Raw genomic sequence first — 19,469 nt, forward strand, 5'->3', positions numbered from 1 at the left:
AAGACAAAACTTTAGATTAAAAAAAAAAAAAAGAAGAAGAATGTTCTTAAAATATAAAATAATTGAAAATTCTAGAATTGTTTATGTATAATTGTTACGATTAAAATTTTCGTTCTGTTCTCCCACTGCTCCAAACACTGGACTGAGGGCGCCCTCTAGTGGAGCACAATAGATACAACCTACAGTGCCATTTCAAACACACACACACACACACACACACACACACACACACACACACACACACACACACACACACACACACACACACACACACACACACACACACACACACACACACACACACACACACACACACACACACACACACACACACACACACACACACACACACAATGGAATAGTTATAAATAATTAATCTTAATAATATCTATGATGTAATATAAATTGATTTAAAGACTTACTCTTAAATTATTTAAATTCCTAAACAATGTAAACAAATATAAATTGCGTATACATTTCTTTACAAAAGACGTATGTCAGCATACACTTGAAATGTTATTGTTGTTAAAAATAATTCATATTTACTACAGCATCAAAAAGATATTATTATTTATATATGTAGTAAGTTTGAGCAGTTGAGGAAACGGGTGTCTCTTTAGAGATGGTCTCTTATGCAGATGATGACGAGGGCGCATGTGTTGTCATGTGACGTCATCCTGCTAGAGGACAGGCGTTGTTCTCCGCACAGGCGGGCTGAACCGGGTCCGGTCCTTCAGGTCCAGTTCGGAAACACTCGAATACAGGCCGATATGAGACAGTGAGACCTCAGCAAACACGAATCCTCTCTGATCACCATGACGACGCAGCGTTAGAGCTCAGCATCCGCAGCATCAGCATCATCAGGATGGAGTTTAAAGAGCTGGTGGACACCGCGGAGAAATGGTGCTCCGGGAACCCCTTCGACCTGATCTTCGCCGAGGACGTGGACGAGAGGCGGCTGGACTTCTACGCCGAGCCCGGGATCTCGTTCTACGTGCTCTGCCCGGACAATCTCACGGGAGGAACCGACAATTTTGTAAGTATGACATAATCGAGAAATATCCTCGGGGGGAGGGGGAGCTGTGCGCGCGCCCGAGTGTGTGTGTGTGTGTGTGTGTGTGTGTGTGTGTGTGTGTGTGTGTGAATACTGCTGTCTTGTAATCTAAACAGTCTCTTGTCTCAATTATAAAAAGTACCATGGTTTCTGGACCTGCTACTATGGTATTCGCATGTTATTATACACAGGCCTGTTTATTGGAGTGGATTAGATGGAAATCACGCGTGTATATTGTATACTATCACTGTGAGCTGGTATTGCCGATATACTTTTTTTTTTTTTTTTGCATGTGTTTTAAGGCCTTTATCGGAAAGACAATGAAATGATGTCATTGTTGTTGACTGCAGTACTTTCTCTACACATGCTTGGCTGGATTTGTTGGATGCTGTTGGGTTTTAGGATGCATCTTCCAACAATTTCATTTTAAGTGTAATATGCACTGTGTAGACTGATGCATATGTTCTGGCCAGACAGGTATTGCATCAGCTCCATTTCAGGGCCATGAGGTGTGTGTTAATGTGTTTTATCGGCACAAAGGTCTAAATCTGCACAGTTCCCTGTCATTGAGGGATATAGTGCAGATATGCTCGGTTTTTTGGTGTAGTGATGTAGTAAAAACACATGCTGCATTTGCAGTAATGCTCCCCTTGCACATGTCTGTTGGATACTTGTTTGCTTTCTGTTTGAGCATCTGTTTGAAATGAAGCACAATAGTTTACTGTAGTTTCCCTGACATCACAGCACATGATCAGACCGACCGCATCACCCTGCAGTCCCACAGCTCATGCAGCAGCAGGACACGGCTCTTATTACTCAGACTGATCAATACCACACCATCAGCAGGGTCACTGAGCGAGAGAGGGAGAGGGAGAGAGAGAGAGAGTGTGAGAGGGAGTGTGTGTGTGTGTGTGTGTGAGAGAGAGAGAGGGAGAGAGAGAGAGAGAGAAGTGTGTGAGACAGCAAGAGAGAGAGAGAGAGAGGGAGAGAGAGAGGGGAAGAGTGTGTGAGAGGGAGTGTGTGTGTGTGTGTGTGTGTGTGTGTGTGTGTGTGTGTGTGTGTGTGTGTGTGTGTGTGTGTGTGTGTGTGTGTGTGTGTGTGTGTGAGAGAGAGAGAGAGAGAGCGAGAGAGAGAGAGAGAGGGAGAGGGAGAGTGTGAGACAGCGAGAGAGAGAGGAAGAGGGGGAGAGTGTGTGAGAGGGAGAGTGTGTGTGTGTGTGTGAGAGAGAGAGAGAGAGAGAGAGAGAGAGAGAGAGAGAGAGAGAGAGAGAGAGAGAGAGAGAGAGAGAGAGAGAGAGGGAGAGTGTGAGACAGCGAGAGAGAGAGAGAAGGAGAGAGAAAGAAAGAGAGAGAGGGAGAGAGAAAGAAAGAGAGAGAGATTTTACATTATTGATAGGTAAAAATACAGTAGGGCCAATTTTTTTTAAAAACATTTACAAATCTGGGATTGTTGTCCATTTAAACTTAGAAATTTTTTTTTCTTTAAATGGTGTAAAATCAGTAATTGTGCATGCATATCACTTATAAAATAAGTACGTTAGTGCATGCGATTTTTCGGTTTGAATTTTCACTCTGATGGTTATGATAATAATAAAATATATAATGAAATACTAAAGGATGCAAAAAGAAGCACTTTTGCTCGTGGCCTCAGACTTTATAAGTGCTGTGCAGGGATTGATAACCCATTTGCAAATAGCTGTTTGGACGTTGTTTTAGCAAGCTTGCATTTAGTGTTAACTCTTTACAAGGTTTCATTTGTTAACATTAGTTTACAACACCAGTTAATGTGAACTAACAATAAAAAATACTTATAAAGCATTTAGTAATTTTAGTTTATGTTCATTTAAACATTTACTAACACATGCTCAAAAGTATAATTATATAATGGACCTGAGCTGACACGAACTAACAATGAACAGTCGTATTTTTAATAAATACTGTAACAAATGTATTGCTCATTGATATTTAATGTATTAATTAACCTTATTGTGAAGTGTTACCCATTTGGTTTGGCTACATTCTGGTGAGCTTTTTTAATTTTTGAACAGTTGCTAATGCTGGTTTTAAAATTAAATATATATATAAAAAAAGACATTTTAACATTATAAGAATGTCTTGCCAGTACTTTAAGTGAATCTAACTGGTGGATTGATGTGAATTGGTGGAGCTCCTCTGGTTGGGAGGTTTTCCTCTCTGTTCCTGAGAGCTCTGACAGATGCATAAATAATCTCTGAAATCAGTCAAATAAAGTTTTTCACCATATGTTGACGTTCCCTGTTGAAACAGGAAGTCCGTGTAGGACATATTAACACCCTTTAGTTGAGCATTAGAACTATTGTAAACTTTTCATTTTTCTAGGACATGCATATAGATGTTAGCCTCAAACTGACATGAATGAACAGCCACAAAAGATTTGAGATGATCATATATTTGTTAAGTCCAGAGAAACCTATGATTGAAATAACAGGGAGTTGAGAGATGATGATGATGATGATGATGATGTGTGTGTGTGTGTGTGTGTGTCATGTCCTTGTTCTCAAAGCTGCCACAATCCAGAGCAGCACATGCACTGAAACTGGCCTTATATCATTTAGCATGAAGTGTGCAGCATTCAACACACAAAACATTGATCTATCTTAGTTATAACAGCACACAACTTTTTTTTTGTTATTGCTCTCTGGGATATTCTGAGTGCCAGTATCAGTAAACAAACAATAAACAACAGAAATGTATTGTAGAACACAATTCATTTGACTTTTACTAACTGAACTCTTTGGTCTATTGAATTATATTCGAATCCGATTCTGTTTCCTCATTAGACATTTTTCTTAAATGCCGTTTGGGAGGAGAAGATTATTTGGGCCATCTCCTGAAAAACGGTCCCTCTCGCTCGGATAATTATAACGGGACAAAGAGTTTTAGTGTCCCAGATTCTCTGCAGGAAGCTCAACTTTGAGTTCAGAGAATTCCTTTTATCCATTTACCGTATGCACCTATTTAATAAAGCCAGGAATAAATATACCAGGGAGTTTGTATTAATACAAATATTTTTACTCATGCATATTTGTAGTCTGATTTTCCAAAGGAGATCAGTGCAGATATAATTGTACAAATTCTCTCCATTGCGAATGATTTCTAGATGTGTAAAGGTTTGTCAGGAGCACGTTAAACATTGTTTACTGGGCTTTGCAACTCCATTGAGGAAAAATATAAAAATTAGATTCATGCATTTGGCAGATGCTTTTATACAAAGTGACTTTGCATTCAATATATATTTATATATATAAACCATTAGTTAAATAAGTATATAAAGCAGGATTGAAATACGGTTGAATAAATATTCACACTCACACACACACACACACACACACTCACACACACACACACACACACACACACACACACACACACACACACACACACACACACACACACACACACACACACACACACACACACACACACACACACACTAAAGAATACAATCTTAAATTACCGTTCAAAAGTTTGGGGTCGGTAAGATTTGTTATGTTTTTAAAAGAAGTCTCTTCTGCTCACCAAGGCTGCATTTATTTGATTAAAAATACAAAACAAACCCAGTAATATTGTTAAATATTATTTCAATGTAAAACAGCAGTTTTCTATGTGAATATATTTTAAAATGTAATTTATTCCTGTGATCAAAGCTGAATTTTCAGCATCATTACTCCAGTCTTCAGTGTCACATGATCCTTCAGAAATCACTCTAATATGATGATTTGATGCTCAAGAAACATTTATGATTATTATCACAGTTGACAACAGTTGTGCTGCTTCATATTTTTGTGCAAACAGTGATTAATTTTTTTCAGGATTCTTTGAAAGTTCAAGAGAAAAGCATTTCATTAAAAAATAAATATTTTGCATTATTATAAATGTCTTTACTGTCACTTTATATCAATTTCATGCGTCCTTTCTGAAGAAAAGTATTAATTTCTTTAAAAAACAAAAAAAAACAAATTGACCCCAAACTTTTGAACGGTAGTGTAAATATCAAAATTCTAATTCACAAACATCTGTCTCAACTATAAATGTAAATGTTAAATGTAGTTATGAGTGAAATATTTGGTTAAACTGCTGGTGAAATTATGTTTTGAATCTAATCCTGTGTGTGTGTGTGCGTGCGTGCATGTGTGTGCGTGTGTGTGTGTGTGTGTGCATGTGTGTGTGTGTGTTTTCAGCATGTGTGGAGTGAGAGCGAGGACTGTCTACCGTTCCTCCAGTTGGCGCAGGACTACATCTCCTCCTGCGGGAAGAAAACACTGCTGGAGGTGCTGGACAAAGTCTTCAGATCCTTCAGGCCTGTAAGTCTCTCTCACTCCACATTTAACACAATAAACTATTATTCAGACAGGTATAACTCATTATTTTTTTAATTCGCTTTGGTACTATTTTTACAAGGTGTACATTTTCAAAACTTTTAGTAAAAAAAAAAATCCAAACTTATCACACTTGTAACACAGCAGTCATTCTTTCAAAACCTGATCCCATGCTTTCATTACAGTTACACACATTTCAGTCCACATAATCATTGTTTCAAACACAAGATTATTGTAATGTAATGAGAACATTTGGTTTAATCACCGAAACACAACAGTGATCTTCTTTAAATTTAGTACTTTTAACAATCAATTAATTCAACAGCAAACAATGCAAAATACTTTTCAATTCAGCCTTGTTGCTAAAATGATTACAGTAACACAGGCTACAGTTGCCACATTAGAAAATACACTTACATTACATAACTTATGAAAATGAATCCATAATGTTTGTAATAGTATCTATCCAGTGTGTTATCAAAAGGTGTGATGTAATTATGAAACTGTCATGAGGTTTTGTGCTAGAACAGATTTTGCTGGCAATACAGTAAATGTGTTCACTGTGCCATATGACTCTATACTGTAGTGGACCTTTACAGATGACGGGTGAGTTACAGTAATGTGCCAGTCTCTACCATGGTAATCAGTTTACAGTATCACATGGCATACATACTGTAATGTACTGTATTTCATGCCATCTGTCTCCCTTCTTCTGATGCATCTCTGATCAATCTGATGTTATAGCCTGATTCTTCTCCTTCGTACTCTATCCTGCTTTATGTTCACAAATTGCAAATCTCTCTCACACACACACACACACACACACACACACACACACACACACACACACACACACACACACACACACACACACACACACAAAAAGTAGAAACTATATCTATAGAATTTGTATCTATAGAAATCTATAGATACCAAATGATTCATTGATTAACCATTAAGATCAGTTGGATTAAATAATAGACAAATGTATTAAACTAAACTGAACAAGAAGAGATGCAAATCAAACATTTGATAGTAATGGCATTATGTACGGCAGATACGGTGAAAAAAACATTTATTTAGATGAAACAGTTATTTTGTGTTGTGAAAAGAACACTTTGTGATTTTGAGTATTGTACTAACACAACTGAAAACATGATGAAATGTTTGAAAAAAGTGCACTTTTGATGATCTGTTGTGATATTATCACTAAGAGTTTTGAAAATGTACACCTTACATGTGAAAATAGTACCAAAGCTGTTTACTATGGGGTTAGAATTGTTGCATTATTCCAAATAAATAGATTGAGATTCACAAACAAATGTAAAGAGATTCACAAAAATGTATCAAATTCACAAATAATAAATAGATTAAGATCCATAAATATATGTAAAGAGTTTCACAAAAATGTATACATTTCACAAATAAATCAAATGAGATTTGCAAATAAAAAAATATCACAAACACAACTCTACCTGGCATTTATTTGTGAAGCGCTTTCTGTGCATTTGTGGATTTTGAAACACTTCTAGCGTCGACGTGCAGACAAATTCACAAATAAGTGGACTCCACCCACCGTTTCCTCAAGCCAATCAGATAACGGCCACATTGAGCTGACCAATCATAGCAGGTTCTCGCTACAACCAATCACGTTAGGCTTTACACTCGGGGTGGTCTTGCCCTGAATTAACTTTGCTCATTCATCCGCATCGGCTCAAATAGGAAGTGTAAGACTAAGGCCCATAATATTGCTTCAGTAAAATATGTTTAAAATATGTTTAAAACTACCCCATAGTTTTAGCCTGGGAAAACCAAGACAACTTCCGGCAAATTTAGATTTGCTCTGAAAGTTAGTCTGGCAAAGAGCTCATTCAAGCCCATTTCCAATCCGCCGAAATCGCGGCACCAATCAGAAACGTTGGGGCGGGCTTTACACGATGACGACAGCGCTGGGATTTTAAAGCAGATTTTGTAGCCTACATTACAAAGATGGATGCCGCCGTCGAACATCACTCGTTCGAATCAGCTATCGCGTCTGTTTTAAGCCATTTGAACGTTTCCTTTTAGTTAAAAACCGAGCAAAGAACAACACTCGGAGATGTGTCTCCGCCGCTCTGCATACGTCATCTCCTTCATCGCTCTGATTGGGTTTAGGTCTATCCGCGACGTCCGTTGGGGACGCCCCTCTGGAAATGATTTGTCTATGACGCTTTGCCAGACCATAACTCAGTTACAAATGAGAATGGTCTGGTTTTAACCAGGCTAGCATAGTTTACAATCTTCTAATGGAATGCATGTTGCATCTGAACATTCTATTCTGTTCTGGTTTGATTCTGTTCTGTATGGAATGATTGTGAACCTGTCCTGCAGCTCCTGGGTCTTCCAGATATCGATGATGACACATTCGATCAGTATCATGCAGACGTGGAGGAGGAACCAGAGCCAGACCACCAGCAGATGGGTGTGAGCCAGCAATAATGGCCAGCAGTGAGGCTCAGTCTCTGCATCAAGCCCTGCTCTCGTAACCTTACTCACTGGCTCTTCTCCTTACACACACACACACACACTGCATCATTACACCCTTTAATATCTGGACAGCTTTTCCTGCACCCTGATTTTAACTCAGATGATCATGTTATTTTGATCTATATTAACTCTCATGTCAATATTTGTCATGTCATGATAACTCTAATCACATTCAAGCAGAGATGAAAACAAATATCTCATTCCCAGCTCTCTCTTTTTTTATTTTTAAATCTCCCTAACCCATCATGTGACTGGAGGTGACGTAAAGATCATAAGGTAGTAAATATGTTCAGAATAGAATAATGCTGGATTGTTGTCACATGATTACGTTGCATGTTTAATTCAGCGAGTGGCGTGCTGTTGTCATCTTCAAAAATAAGGATGTTTTGAATCCAATTATGTGGTAAAAACACCTTAGTTCCTCATAGTCTGATCAAATTTTATTTTCGTTCCTATTCATTATCAAATTGCAAATGGAAGGTAAATGCATTGCATTATGGGATACAGTCCCTAGCATAAATACTGCACATTTGAATAAATGTTGAATATCATTGGGATATTCCATGCAACACACAAAATTAACATATATACTGCAAAATAGAGTCGTATGCTGCTCTGAACATAACACTTGTGTGAACATGCTCAAGTTGAATAATTAAAGATTACGTCTTTTTATTTTTGGTGGGAATAATCTGCACCAATTAATCCGTCACAATAAAACCAGGAACATGCAATATGAAAGTAATTAGGGTCAATTTTGATTTCATCAGAATCTAGATGTCGATTGTGGATTTGTTGTATCCTTGAATGAGACTTCTAACCCTGGGTCACTTCTGTGGGATTGTGCTTGTGTTGAAATGTACTTTAAATCACTTCTAAATGACAAATAACCAAAGCTGATTGCAAGCGCATACAAAGCATCTGTGGTCAAGGATCAGATCAGAAGTCTGATAATCGCTGAGGAAGAGGTGACAAGGTTATTGTGTGTTTGGATGGGGGAAATTTCTAACAACGCTCTTATTTTAATCCTCTCTTTGCCTTGATTGTCTTTTGATTGTATTAATCAACATATTGTATCTAGTCCTCCGAGTTAAGAAAGCTTAACTCTGAGCTTAACCAGAGAAAGATAAAACTGTGTATCCAATTCAAGAAAACAAGTTCTGTTTCACACTCTTAAAATAAAGGTTCTTCAGCGCATCTGAATCCACTTCTTATCAAGAACCTTTTTATTTTGGGCCTCATAGAGTTCTTGAGTGGTTATGTACTTCTTCAAAACATTGATTAGGCAAATTATGACGTTCTTTAATTCACCAGAACTTTCCAGAATGCTCTTTTTTAGGAACTAGAGAATGAAAAGTTCTTTGTGGAATTTTCCTGTGAGTCCCTGGAACCTTTATTTTGAAGAGTGTATATCGGCTGATTGATGTCACTGCGGTTCATGGTCATGTGACCTCTTTAAAGCATCATTTATCTCTCTGCTGTCTCATATCTCATCATGATGATGCCTGAAGGACAGTTTCTCCAGGACATACTGTACGTGAATGTGCTGACGCTGATCCTCCTCCGTCTTCTGCTTCCATAGTGTCTTCCTGCACACGTCGAGCGTAGAGATGAAGTCACACCAACGTTATACGGAAGTGTGTTGCTGAGGTCAAAGCTGCTGTTTTTCTGACTGTCTTTATGTAGTTATGTAACCGTTAACGCTCCGTACCAGATTGTGATTTTTATTTGGTTTTGTTTGTCCAAAAGTCTTCGGTGATAAACTTCTCAACTTTGCCACTTTTTGTCTAATTTTGCTTAACAATAAAATGTATTTGTTTGTTTAAATATATTATTTTTGTCTTAATGTAACAGTTCTGTACTGGATTTGTGATTCCTGTTTTATTCATATTATTTTAATTATTATTATTTATTCATATTTATCTATTGTTTATTATATGGTACCATTTTATTATATTTATGTATTTATGTATATAATCCATTTGTGGATGATATTTGAGTCACCTTTATAACTAATTTAATTTCTAAGAACATTGTTCAAATCTTACAATGTGGTAATTGGAAATATTGTCATTGATTTAGATGAATATTGATCAACCTGTTGTTTAGAGTCATTTAGAATTAAACTGGAGTAAAACTTGTTTGGGTCAGCATGTACTGTAACCTAAAATTCAGCAATTAAATTTGAACCTTATGAGTGTATTCTGTATTTCTTAGCTCTGTGTTTTCATAATTATTCGCTCACTGTTTTCCACACACATACAGTACAAGCTGTAACCTTCTTCAGCAGAACACATGACACATTCGTGGACTTTGCTTGGATGTAAATTTGACATTAAATATTAGGCTTTGTATGTTATGAGATGTGAATGGGGTTGCAAGTTTCAATTTACCCATGAAGTCAGTAATTGAAGTGGGCTAGGTGTTAATGACTACACTGAGTAGAAATATAGTAATATGACAAATCTCTTTACAGAGATGCTTAAAGGATCAAAAGAATAGCAGCAGCATTTAATCCACGATATTTGATAATTATTCGAAAAAAACGCTTCAGATTGGCTCTCGGAGAAGGAGTTATATACTCAGATTCTGGACAGTTCAGCCAAGACATAATTCTAGAAATTTTGAAATAGATAAAGTTACGTAATAACATTGGCAGTAATATTTCATTTCTGAATTCCTGCATGTTGGAGAAGAAGGTAATGAAGTAGTAGATAAGCATATCAATATTTCATTGAAATGTAATAATAATAGAGAACTTCAAATAAGCAGAGAAAAAGTAAAAACAGTTATTAGGAAACCAGTAATATCATTGCAAAACCAGTGAGACAAGGAGGGGAGGCAACAGTGCAGGAGGAAGCAGCAGTGAATCACGTGATCCTGACATCACTGTGTTTGAGTTAGTTTGCGGTGTGCTCGACTGGATTTACTCACATCTGCCTCGGGAAGTGTGAAAAGTTGTCTGGGCTTCGCTCTATTGAGCGTTTAATGCATATTTTGCGTTTTTTTGGTTTTTACCTATCGATATTTTGAGGCTGCAGGTTCAGTTCGTGGCTTCTAGGAGTTTTAAAGACTGATATTATAAAGGATGGGTCCGAAACAGAGCAGTCCGTCCGCGGGTGTCCGGGTCAGGTCTTTCTCCGGGTCCGATGTGAACAGCGGGAGCGCGCGAGCTGCGGTGTTGCGCTATTACGCGGGCGGGTCGACGGGTCAGATCGGTGAACGGGTCCAGTATTCATCACACAGACCCGGCTCATTCATCCAGAGCGCGATTATACCCACCAGCGGCCGGAGAGATGAGACTGACGGACAGAGAACACTGATGATCGGCTCTTTACCTGCACACCTGACGCCTCACATGCTGGGGGGTAAGAGCTGCGATTATACCACTCAAATATGATTAAAAAAAATATTATAATGAATATCAATACATTATTTATATTTGGCATATTTGTGCATATATAGGGTTAGGGTGCATATATAGGATATATATATATGCACAAATATGCCAAATATAAATAATGTATTGATATTCATTATAATATATTTTATATATTTTAATATAACGTAGAGAATACTCATAAGCATTATTATATTAATCTTTTTGACCTTATATGATTAAATGCTTGAGCTTATCATAATTACAGGCTCATATAGGGGTCAATTCAGGTTGATTGGGACACTTTTCCCAGTCATTTCAATGGCAAAAATTGTCTCAGTTAACCTGAATTCACCCTATGACAGCATGCAGCTTATTGACCATTGGTTTTGATTATGATTTGGTATAATGCCATCAATTGTCTCTTTCTTATTGGCCTAATATGGTTATTCTGCTTGTTTATGACCATATAATGAAAGTCATGTGCATTAAAATATATTAATGAATCTTGTTGAGATTTTATGATGAATTAATTATAATCACAAGGTCATGTATTGTTATGTATCTAGCTTATCAACCTTATCATCAGGCTTATCGACCTTAGTTGATATGTGAGTATGATATGGTAATTTAATGATGCCAGTAAGTCCATGTATGCATTACATTTACTTTTACATATATTATAGTACCTTATTGGTATTATGTGATTGCTTATTGTATCATATGCCAGTGTTATAATCACAAATGCATTATAATATAACTTATCTATTATAGGAGCTTATTATAGTAAGGCCATTAAATATATATTTTATAATGTGGGATAGAGAGAGATTTCTAATACATGGTTTTAAAGTTTTAAGAGACCACCTTTGCTTGACTGAATGTTTCATGGCATATTTGATGGTTTTCGTTGGTATGTGTGTGTGTTTCTGTAGATCATGTTTTGAACAGTGTGATCTAGAGCAGAACTGAATGCTGACCGTTGTGTTGTTGTGGATTTGTTACGTAACTATAAACACAGAGACTTCCTCATTCAATAATTAGAGAACATGGAAAAGGATGAAGCATATTTCTTTATTATTGCTGATGTGTTTATGTTGGCTGAATGACTTTGAAACTTATGAAAATAAATGAGTACTTTGCTGAAAGGTTTGCCTGTTTAGATTAAGGTCAGGTCAAAAAGGTTAGACATATAATATTATATAAAATGTTATATTTTTGTGACCTTTGAGTGGCAATAAATATCAAACCTTTATTGTGTTAAGTAGAAGGTTACAATGGTTATTTAATATAATCTGATAATAACAGAGTATATTAAATAAATCATTAATGAATTGTCCGGTCAATTTCTTGATCAGATTGATAAGCATCAGAGGGAATTTTTTTGATTGGGAACAAACACACATGAACGTGAGAGAATTTGCATCAGTCATGTATAAATGCATTGCTTTTCATTATTTGACAGTTATTGTATTTGTTAACAAGACATTTACGAGCCATAGTTCCTGTTGAAAACCTTCTTTATGAGACGTGTTGGGAAATAACTGAGATCAAGTGTTTGGTTGCCAGCTTTTTGATTTGTGAGGCAAAGTCTGACCTATAAAGTATAATTTTTAAAAGTTCTTTTTTTTTTTTTGCTATTGTAATTGCAGCATCAAACAGAAATGAAAAAAGCGTCTGGTTGAAATGTCTGGTTTGTTTCCCTGACAAAGACATTACTTTTCAGAAAATCAACCTTGAAGGGACATTCTTCTGCACTTTATGTGTCAAATTAGAGTGTGAAGGTCAAAGTGCAAGAGGCATGTGTGTGTCATGTGTTCTCTGTCAATAATATGTGTTGCTGTGTGGTAAATAGTATTCTCGTCAGTTCAGATCATGAGCTTAAAGTGATTTCAAAGAGAAATGAGAAAATTCAGACAATAGCATAATTACATAACCCAAACAGAATGTGCATAAACTGAATTGGATCGTTTATTTTTATTTTTAAAGCTTGTAGTTAATTCAGCCAAAATATTATTGTTGCTGACCAGTTAACATAATGGCATTGCCTTCTAAATCTACTAGCAGGCTAGCCTAACCAGCGTCATTTATTTTTATGCATTTTGAGTAAATACTGTGCAGAAATATCTGATCTGGTGCCAGATTCACGAAAATCTTGAGCAGGGTGCAATTCTTGAAAAATTCTCAAATTTTTAAAGGTTAAGTATGTAACCTTCTTATCAGTTCTTATCAGTAAGAACTGATACGAATGTAAATGTGTACCTTGAAATGCAATGTAAGTCGCTTTGCATAAATGCATCCGCCAAATGCATAAATGTAAATGTAAGATTTTTTTTGTTAAAATGCATTCTCTTAACCCAGTTCACTGATCATTAGTCTCAACCTCAGACGCTCACGGATCGTTGGCTGAACGTCTGATGCATATGGCACACAAAATTGGAAAAAACTTCAGGAGTTTCGAAGTTGTCATCTAATTTCTACAGGATTTCCAGGAGACGTGTGTGTCGCGTTCTTTAACGGTCCGCCTGAAAACAAAGATGTTATGGAAGAAGAAAACCATTGTGTTTAAAACTGTGACAATGAAGCTTATCAGGATCAACTAAACGCTGAATTTTCAAAAGTATGTGAAGTATGGAAAGTTTTCAGTATAGACTCTTTAAAATACGTCCAAGAGTTTTACACACGCGTCTGTTATTGTAGGGACATCGTTATATTTTACACGTTATATTTTCACGCCCTAAACATGACGCGGAACAAAACGAACTGTGATTGGTTACTTTACATGTCAGTCAGACGCCTCTGGGCTGCTATAAAGTCTGCTATGAGTCAGTCTGAACGTCTGGCTACACAAGGCTAATTGTTCATTGACTAATAGTATACCATTCATGGTTATAGTCTATATTCACTTGTTTCCTCATTACACATATCAACACAGCTAAAAGTATTAATTCTAATATGCTGGACCTTTTATTAAAGCCTACTTTTACTTTGACATGCCTTAACAAGCACCTGTAAGAGCTGTGTTTGTGATGTTTGAGTTGTGGAAGGCTTTATTAATATGCTTTATTTTTGTTATAGGTGCCACTAGTGTTGCAGAAACTACATACTTCACCTTTAAGAGTTTTGTTTTTCTTAAGAAGAACATGACATGGTTTCGAGACTCAAGACTCGCTGATCAACTCAATAAAAAAAAATTCAATCCTGCCTCTATTTGTGCTGCATGCAGATTACCCATAATAATCAAACTATTGCCGTGACTGACTTGATGGAAGTTCAGCATTTGCCATTGTTTTTTTAAGTGCACTGTGTATTTTAAATTGTTATTTTTTGCTGAATGCTGCCAAAAATATATTTGCAATTATTAACTTGATAATTCATTCATTTTAAGTTTCTGTTGGAGACGATTTTGTAGTGTGGTTACTGAATTGAATTTAGCATTAATATTATAGTTATAATATTAATATTAATATTAAACTCACAGGGCTCCCTGTATAATTACAGCATGTGTTGAGAGAGGTTTTTTTTTGCTGTGTACTATACCTGGTATATGTCCAAATTAATTGATATTAAATCAAATTAAATCTAGATCGGAATTGAATCGTGAAATTCGTGTCAATACCCAGCCGTACACTAGACAGTGTTGTTGGACAGCAGTGATCCTTAAGCAACCTTTGCCATCATAACTCAGGCATGTGTTTCAATTCGACCTTTAACCCCAAACATCAGTATAAAGTTCCTCTATAGACCTTGATTTCACTAGGCTACAAACACATAAACACACACAGCTGTCTTATAGATTGACTGCATGTTGAGTGTGTTTGTGTCTGTAATCAGTCTTGAGATGCTGCTGTGTGTCTGAAGACGCCTTCCCATGATCACACAGCTGACCTGTATTTAGTTTTGTCAGTGCATGATAAACGTGTGTGTACTTGTACAGTTACATTTATAAGGACCATTTTGAGTTTTAGATCATTGGAGTGAGGAACTTTTGTCCATTCCTCATATTCGGTCACCCCTAAAGGGCTATTTGAGGGTTAAGACTTGGTTTTAGGGTTACGGTTAGACTTAGGTTAAGGGTTAGGCACTAGTTGTGATTAAGGTTAGGGTAAGGGGCTAGGGATTGCATTTTATCATTGAATGTCCTCAAAAAGATGTGTGTGTGTGTTGTAACCCAGCTCTCACGAGAGTTTAGACTCTCTCTCATAATAACATTTGCCTGCTTATCTAGTTAGTGATTTACAGGTCAATGCATAAATGATTTCTCATTCAAGCCTGAGTCTTGCAAAGAAACTGCAAACATGTTCAACGCATGAGTTAAGCTATCAAAACTGCTGCAAATCTCTACAAAATGTACTTTTGTGCAGTGCTCAGATTTTACTGTGCATGCACATCAGAAATAAATGCATTATAATTAATAATATGCTTCTAGCTCAATTCTCTGTATTGTGTTCCATTGCATAATTTATAAGCATATATTTACTTTGATGTGTTTATTGGGTCTTTCATGTACAGAATTATACACAATCTTTTACACACAGTCCGGGTGAGAGATCCAACGTCAACGAATGCTTGTATTGAAAGCGTGAGTGTATTGCATGAGAAAAGTTTACTAAGTTTCAATGACAATAAACTACTATAATGTTGAAAATTAGGTATAATAATGCAATATGTGTGTCCTAATGCCAAATGTCTTATTTTACCTGTAATAGGGGCCTACTTTATTTTAAATATGTAGTGAGTGACAGTGCAAGCATTCTGTGTCTAACATAATTCTGTATTTTCAGCTTCAGAATTGATTACACCAGCTTTATTCTGGTGTCATATTGCCCTGTATATTGAGGATCAGGAGTGCACCCCTGATGTAGCCGAATACCACATTTAGCATTTTAATCAACAGTATGTTTTTACCATATGTCTTGGAACAAATAATAACAAAAAACAGAACTTTATTTTGCTTTAAATGTTTTGTGATAGTACCGTATCGTGACATGAGTGTATCGTTACACCCCTATATCAGACCTTTGTCTGCAGAGGTTTCAGTGTAATCATGATGAACTTTACAACTTTATAATGAACTTCATTTGAAATCCTGCTTTACAGTCATTCAGCCATGTGCAGCTCGAGCACGTGTTGTGGATTTTATGCATCAGATATTATTTATATTGTGTTGATAACCCAGTAATTCACATTACAGTAAATTGACGAGATTACAACATTTCCAAAATGGCTTTTTATAGCCGTGTAATCTTATAATTGTTGTTCACTGAGAGGAAGTAAATAAAAATGTTTTGTTATCTTTCAGCTGACCTATATTGTGTAGAGGAAATCAATCATACAAACATGACAATGGTTAAGTCTGTTCTGTTTGTTTCAGTTGGATTCGACTGTCCCGTCTGCTCGAAGTTTGTCTGCTCTGATGAAATGGATGTTCATTTGCCCATGTGTTTTTCCAAACACAGACTCTATTATAATGGTGAGAAAACCTTCACTATCACACTATATATCATTGGCCTGTTTCTGCAATCCTGAGCTCTCACTGATAAAAACATATTTCATGCATATTTCATGTTTCTGTCTGTTTGAAAGCTCATTTGTTTAGTTGTGTAACAGCGTCCTCATGTGTCATCTTGTGACTCCGGCTGCTCTCAGCTTCTCTGCATGATAGTGATGATGTGATGTTTATCTCTCTGTAGATGATGTTTTATCGCAGGACTCTGGTGAGTGTCCGATATGTCTGGATGACATGGTTCAGGGCGACACCATCGCTCGACTGCCCTGTCTCTGTGTCTACCACAAAGGGTATGAGAAACATTCACTAACACACAGTGTGCGAGTTACACATTGACTTCCAGCCTTTTTTTTAAGTTTACATCGTTTATGTAATGCTTGTGTGAATCAAGTAATTCAATTAGATCTAATTTATTGAACAAAAATATCCAGAAAAACATTATGCATTGCACACAATAGCTCTTAAACCAATTTCACCTATACTTCTACGAAACATTGTACATAGGAAACTATTTATTGGCCAAAACAGCAGGCAGTTTACCGTAGTAAAACACTGCCTTGTCTGTTGCTTTTCTCTTACTCATGAGTCATGACATCACCAAGTGTTAAATGAAATATTAGTGGAAAAAAGGTCTCTGTTATTTAAATATGAAAAGGCCACTGCATTTGCTTTCAATTTATTACCAACTTACATTGATAAATCAGATAATGGATCAAATACCTCAGCCTGTATTTGTGAGTAGTGAAGATTTGTATTTTACACAATGATAACATATTGGTATAAAAGATTTTGAAAATAACAACAACAAAAAATTACAAACAAATGTTACAAACTCGCATATCTTACTGTTACTATAGTTAAGGACATAACTTGCATGCATTTTATTTTAAAATTCAGAGCTGTATGTTCTTTCAATTAACAGTATTTTATTATTTATGATTCATTCACACACACGACGTAAACCTACAAGTAAACTAACATTAACATTTCATTTTGATGAACTGCGTAGCAAATGCATGGAATACACTTATATTCATATATTTATATTCACTAACCCTATAGATTCAACCACTTATTTTTACAGAAAAATATATCTTTTGAACACTTATATCTTACTGACTCAATTGTATTCATCATTGAATGCGCTGTATTTTCCCGCATTTATCCTGCTCGGCACGATCATGCATTGCCAATGAAATTACCCGTTTTAGGAGCGGTCAAATTTCTATTTATTTATATGAATATTATTATTATGATTTCAGATACAGAGCTATGTGAACTATTCTATTTCCACTGTTAAAATGGCAGACCCCCACCACCACCACCACACACACACACACCTTATTTTGATTAAAGCCTTATTTAGGGGGTCAGAGCCCCCAACTCAAACCCCCCAGTCATACACACACATACTGTACCTGCTTTCGTCTGTGTCTGTGGAAATCATCTCATCTTCTTCTCCTCCAGGTGTATTGATGAATGGTTTGAGGTCAACAGGTCGTGTCCAGAACATCCCACAGATTTACATTCAAACAGGTCAGATGTTACACACTTTACAGAGTAATTTCAGATTACATACAAATCCAATGTTTTTGTTGTCATAACTATCAGATATAGATAAGCTATTTTCTAATTAATTAAAAAATGTCATTGTTTCATGCCCAGTACCATATTCATACCACATTCGACTCAAAACTGTATTTTCACTCCTGCAGATATTTCCAGTAAAGAAGAGCAGCAGAAAAGAGCTCATCTGATATTTTCTCCAGGATCTGAGGTGCTTTGACACTAGATGATGAATCCATAACCATCTGAGACCTTTAATATGGAGCTAAAACCTGCTGTGCCAAAACTGAATGAAATCATGCATAATATACTTTACACAGTTCTATTATCAGCCCTGAAGGCTGTAACAGTACAATCGAGTTGCCATTTTTCTACAGTATTACTGCTTCATGTCCAGAAGAACATATAGTGGTTTCATGATCAACAACCACATGATGTATTTCTTCCAACAGATCTTTCTGGTAAACTGTTGTTATCCAACAGAAGAGTTTTGTTTTTATGAATGATAGAATGTCAGGAAAAACAGCAACATGAAAGATTAATTTATTTTTTGTACACTTTTAATTTTTCAAATTACTTTTACAAGAAATTGACCTTTTAATCGTTATTTGTTTGTTTACTGATTTCTTTTTTTAACAAGTGTTAATAATTTTCTTTTTAATGTGTTGCTGTATATAAAACATACTTGTGAATAACAAAATAATATAAAATAATCTCTATAATATTCCCATGAGTTATCTCATCAAGCATAAATTCATGATTATAAATTAAAAGGACTCTGGGATGTACATATGTCTGTCCTGTTCTGCTTTGTGTTTGAGTGAACATTAATCTATCCCTTTCATTATCGCCCTTTTCACATAATTTCACAGGTCTCGACAAAATTATGTAGGGTGGTTGAAATTAGCAGTGCTATATAAAAAAAAAAGAATTCAAACATCAATTGAAAAGATTGTATTGAAGACTGTAGTATGCACTGATTGTTAATCACCTTAGAGGACTATTTACACAATTAATGTCCAGTAACTAGGAGGGGAGTAAAGAAGCCAGAGTCATGGATCAATTTCACACAATGTAT

The 19,469-nt window shown here is 36.1% G+C and overlaps 2 protein-coding genes across 2 annotated transcripts; both read left to right on the forward strand.

Annotated features, from left to right (window-relative positions):
• Nucleotides 1–655: 655 nt before the first annotated feature.
• Nucleotides 656–8,378, forward strand: mturn (maturin, neural progenitor differentiation regulator homolog (Xenopus)). Its single transcript, XM_056243949.1, has 3 exons — nt 656–1,036; nt 5,274–5,396; nt 7,782–8,378. Exons 1-3 carry the CDS (start codon nt 866–868, stop codon nt 7,887–7,889), a joined length of 402 nt encoding a protein of 133 aa, XP_056099924.1. The 5' UTR covers nt 656–865; the 3' UTR covers nt 7,890–8,378.
• A 2,586-nt stretch (nt 8,379–10,964) lies between these two features.
• znrf2a (zinc and ring finger 2a) lies at nt 10,965–18,730 on the forward strand. Its single transcript, XM_056243939.1, has 5 exons — nt 10,965–11,305; nt 16,691–16,789; nt 17,010–17,115; nt 18,293–18,361; nt 18,541–18,730. The coding sequence occupies exons 1-5, from the start codon at nt 11,026–11,028 to the stop codon at nt 18,551–18,553; spliced, it is 567 nt and encodes a 188-aa protein (XP_056099914.1). The 5' UTR covers nt 10,965–11,025; the 3' UTR covers nt 18,554–18,730.
• Nucleotides 18,731–19,469: the final 739 nt, after the last annotated feature.

This window comes from Rhinichthys klamathensis, unplaced genomic scaffold (assembly GCF_029890125.1).
Source record: "Rhinichthys klamathensis goyatoka isolate OS25496 unplaced genomic scaffold, OSU_Roscu_1.1 h1tg000868l_1, whole genome shotgun sequence".
Taxonomy (NCBI): domain Eukaryota; kingdom Metazoa; phylum Chordata; class Actinopteri; order Cypriniformes; family Leuciscidae; genus Rhinichthys; species Rhinichthys klamathensis.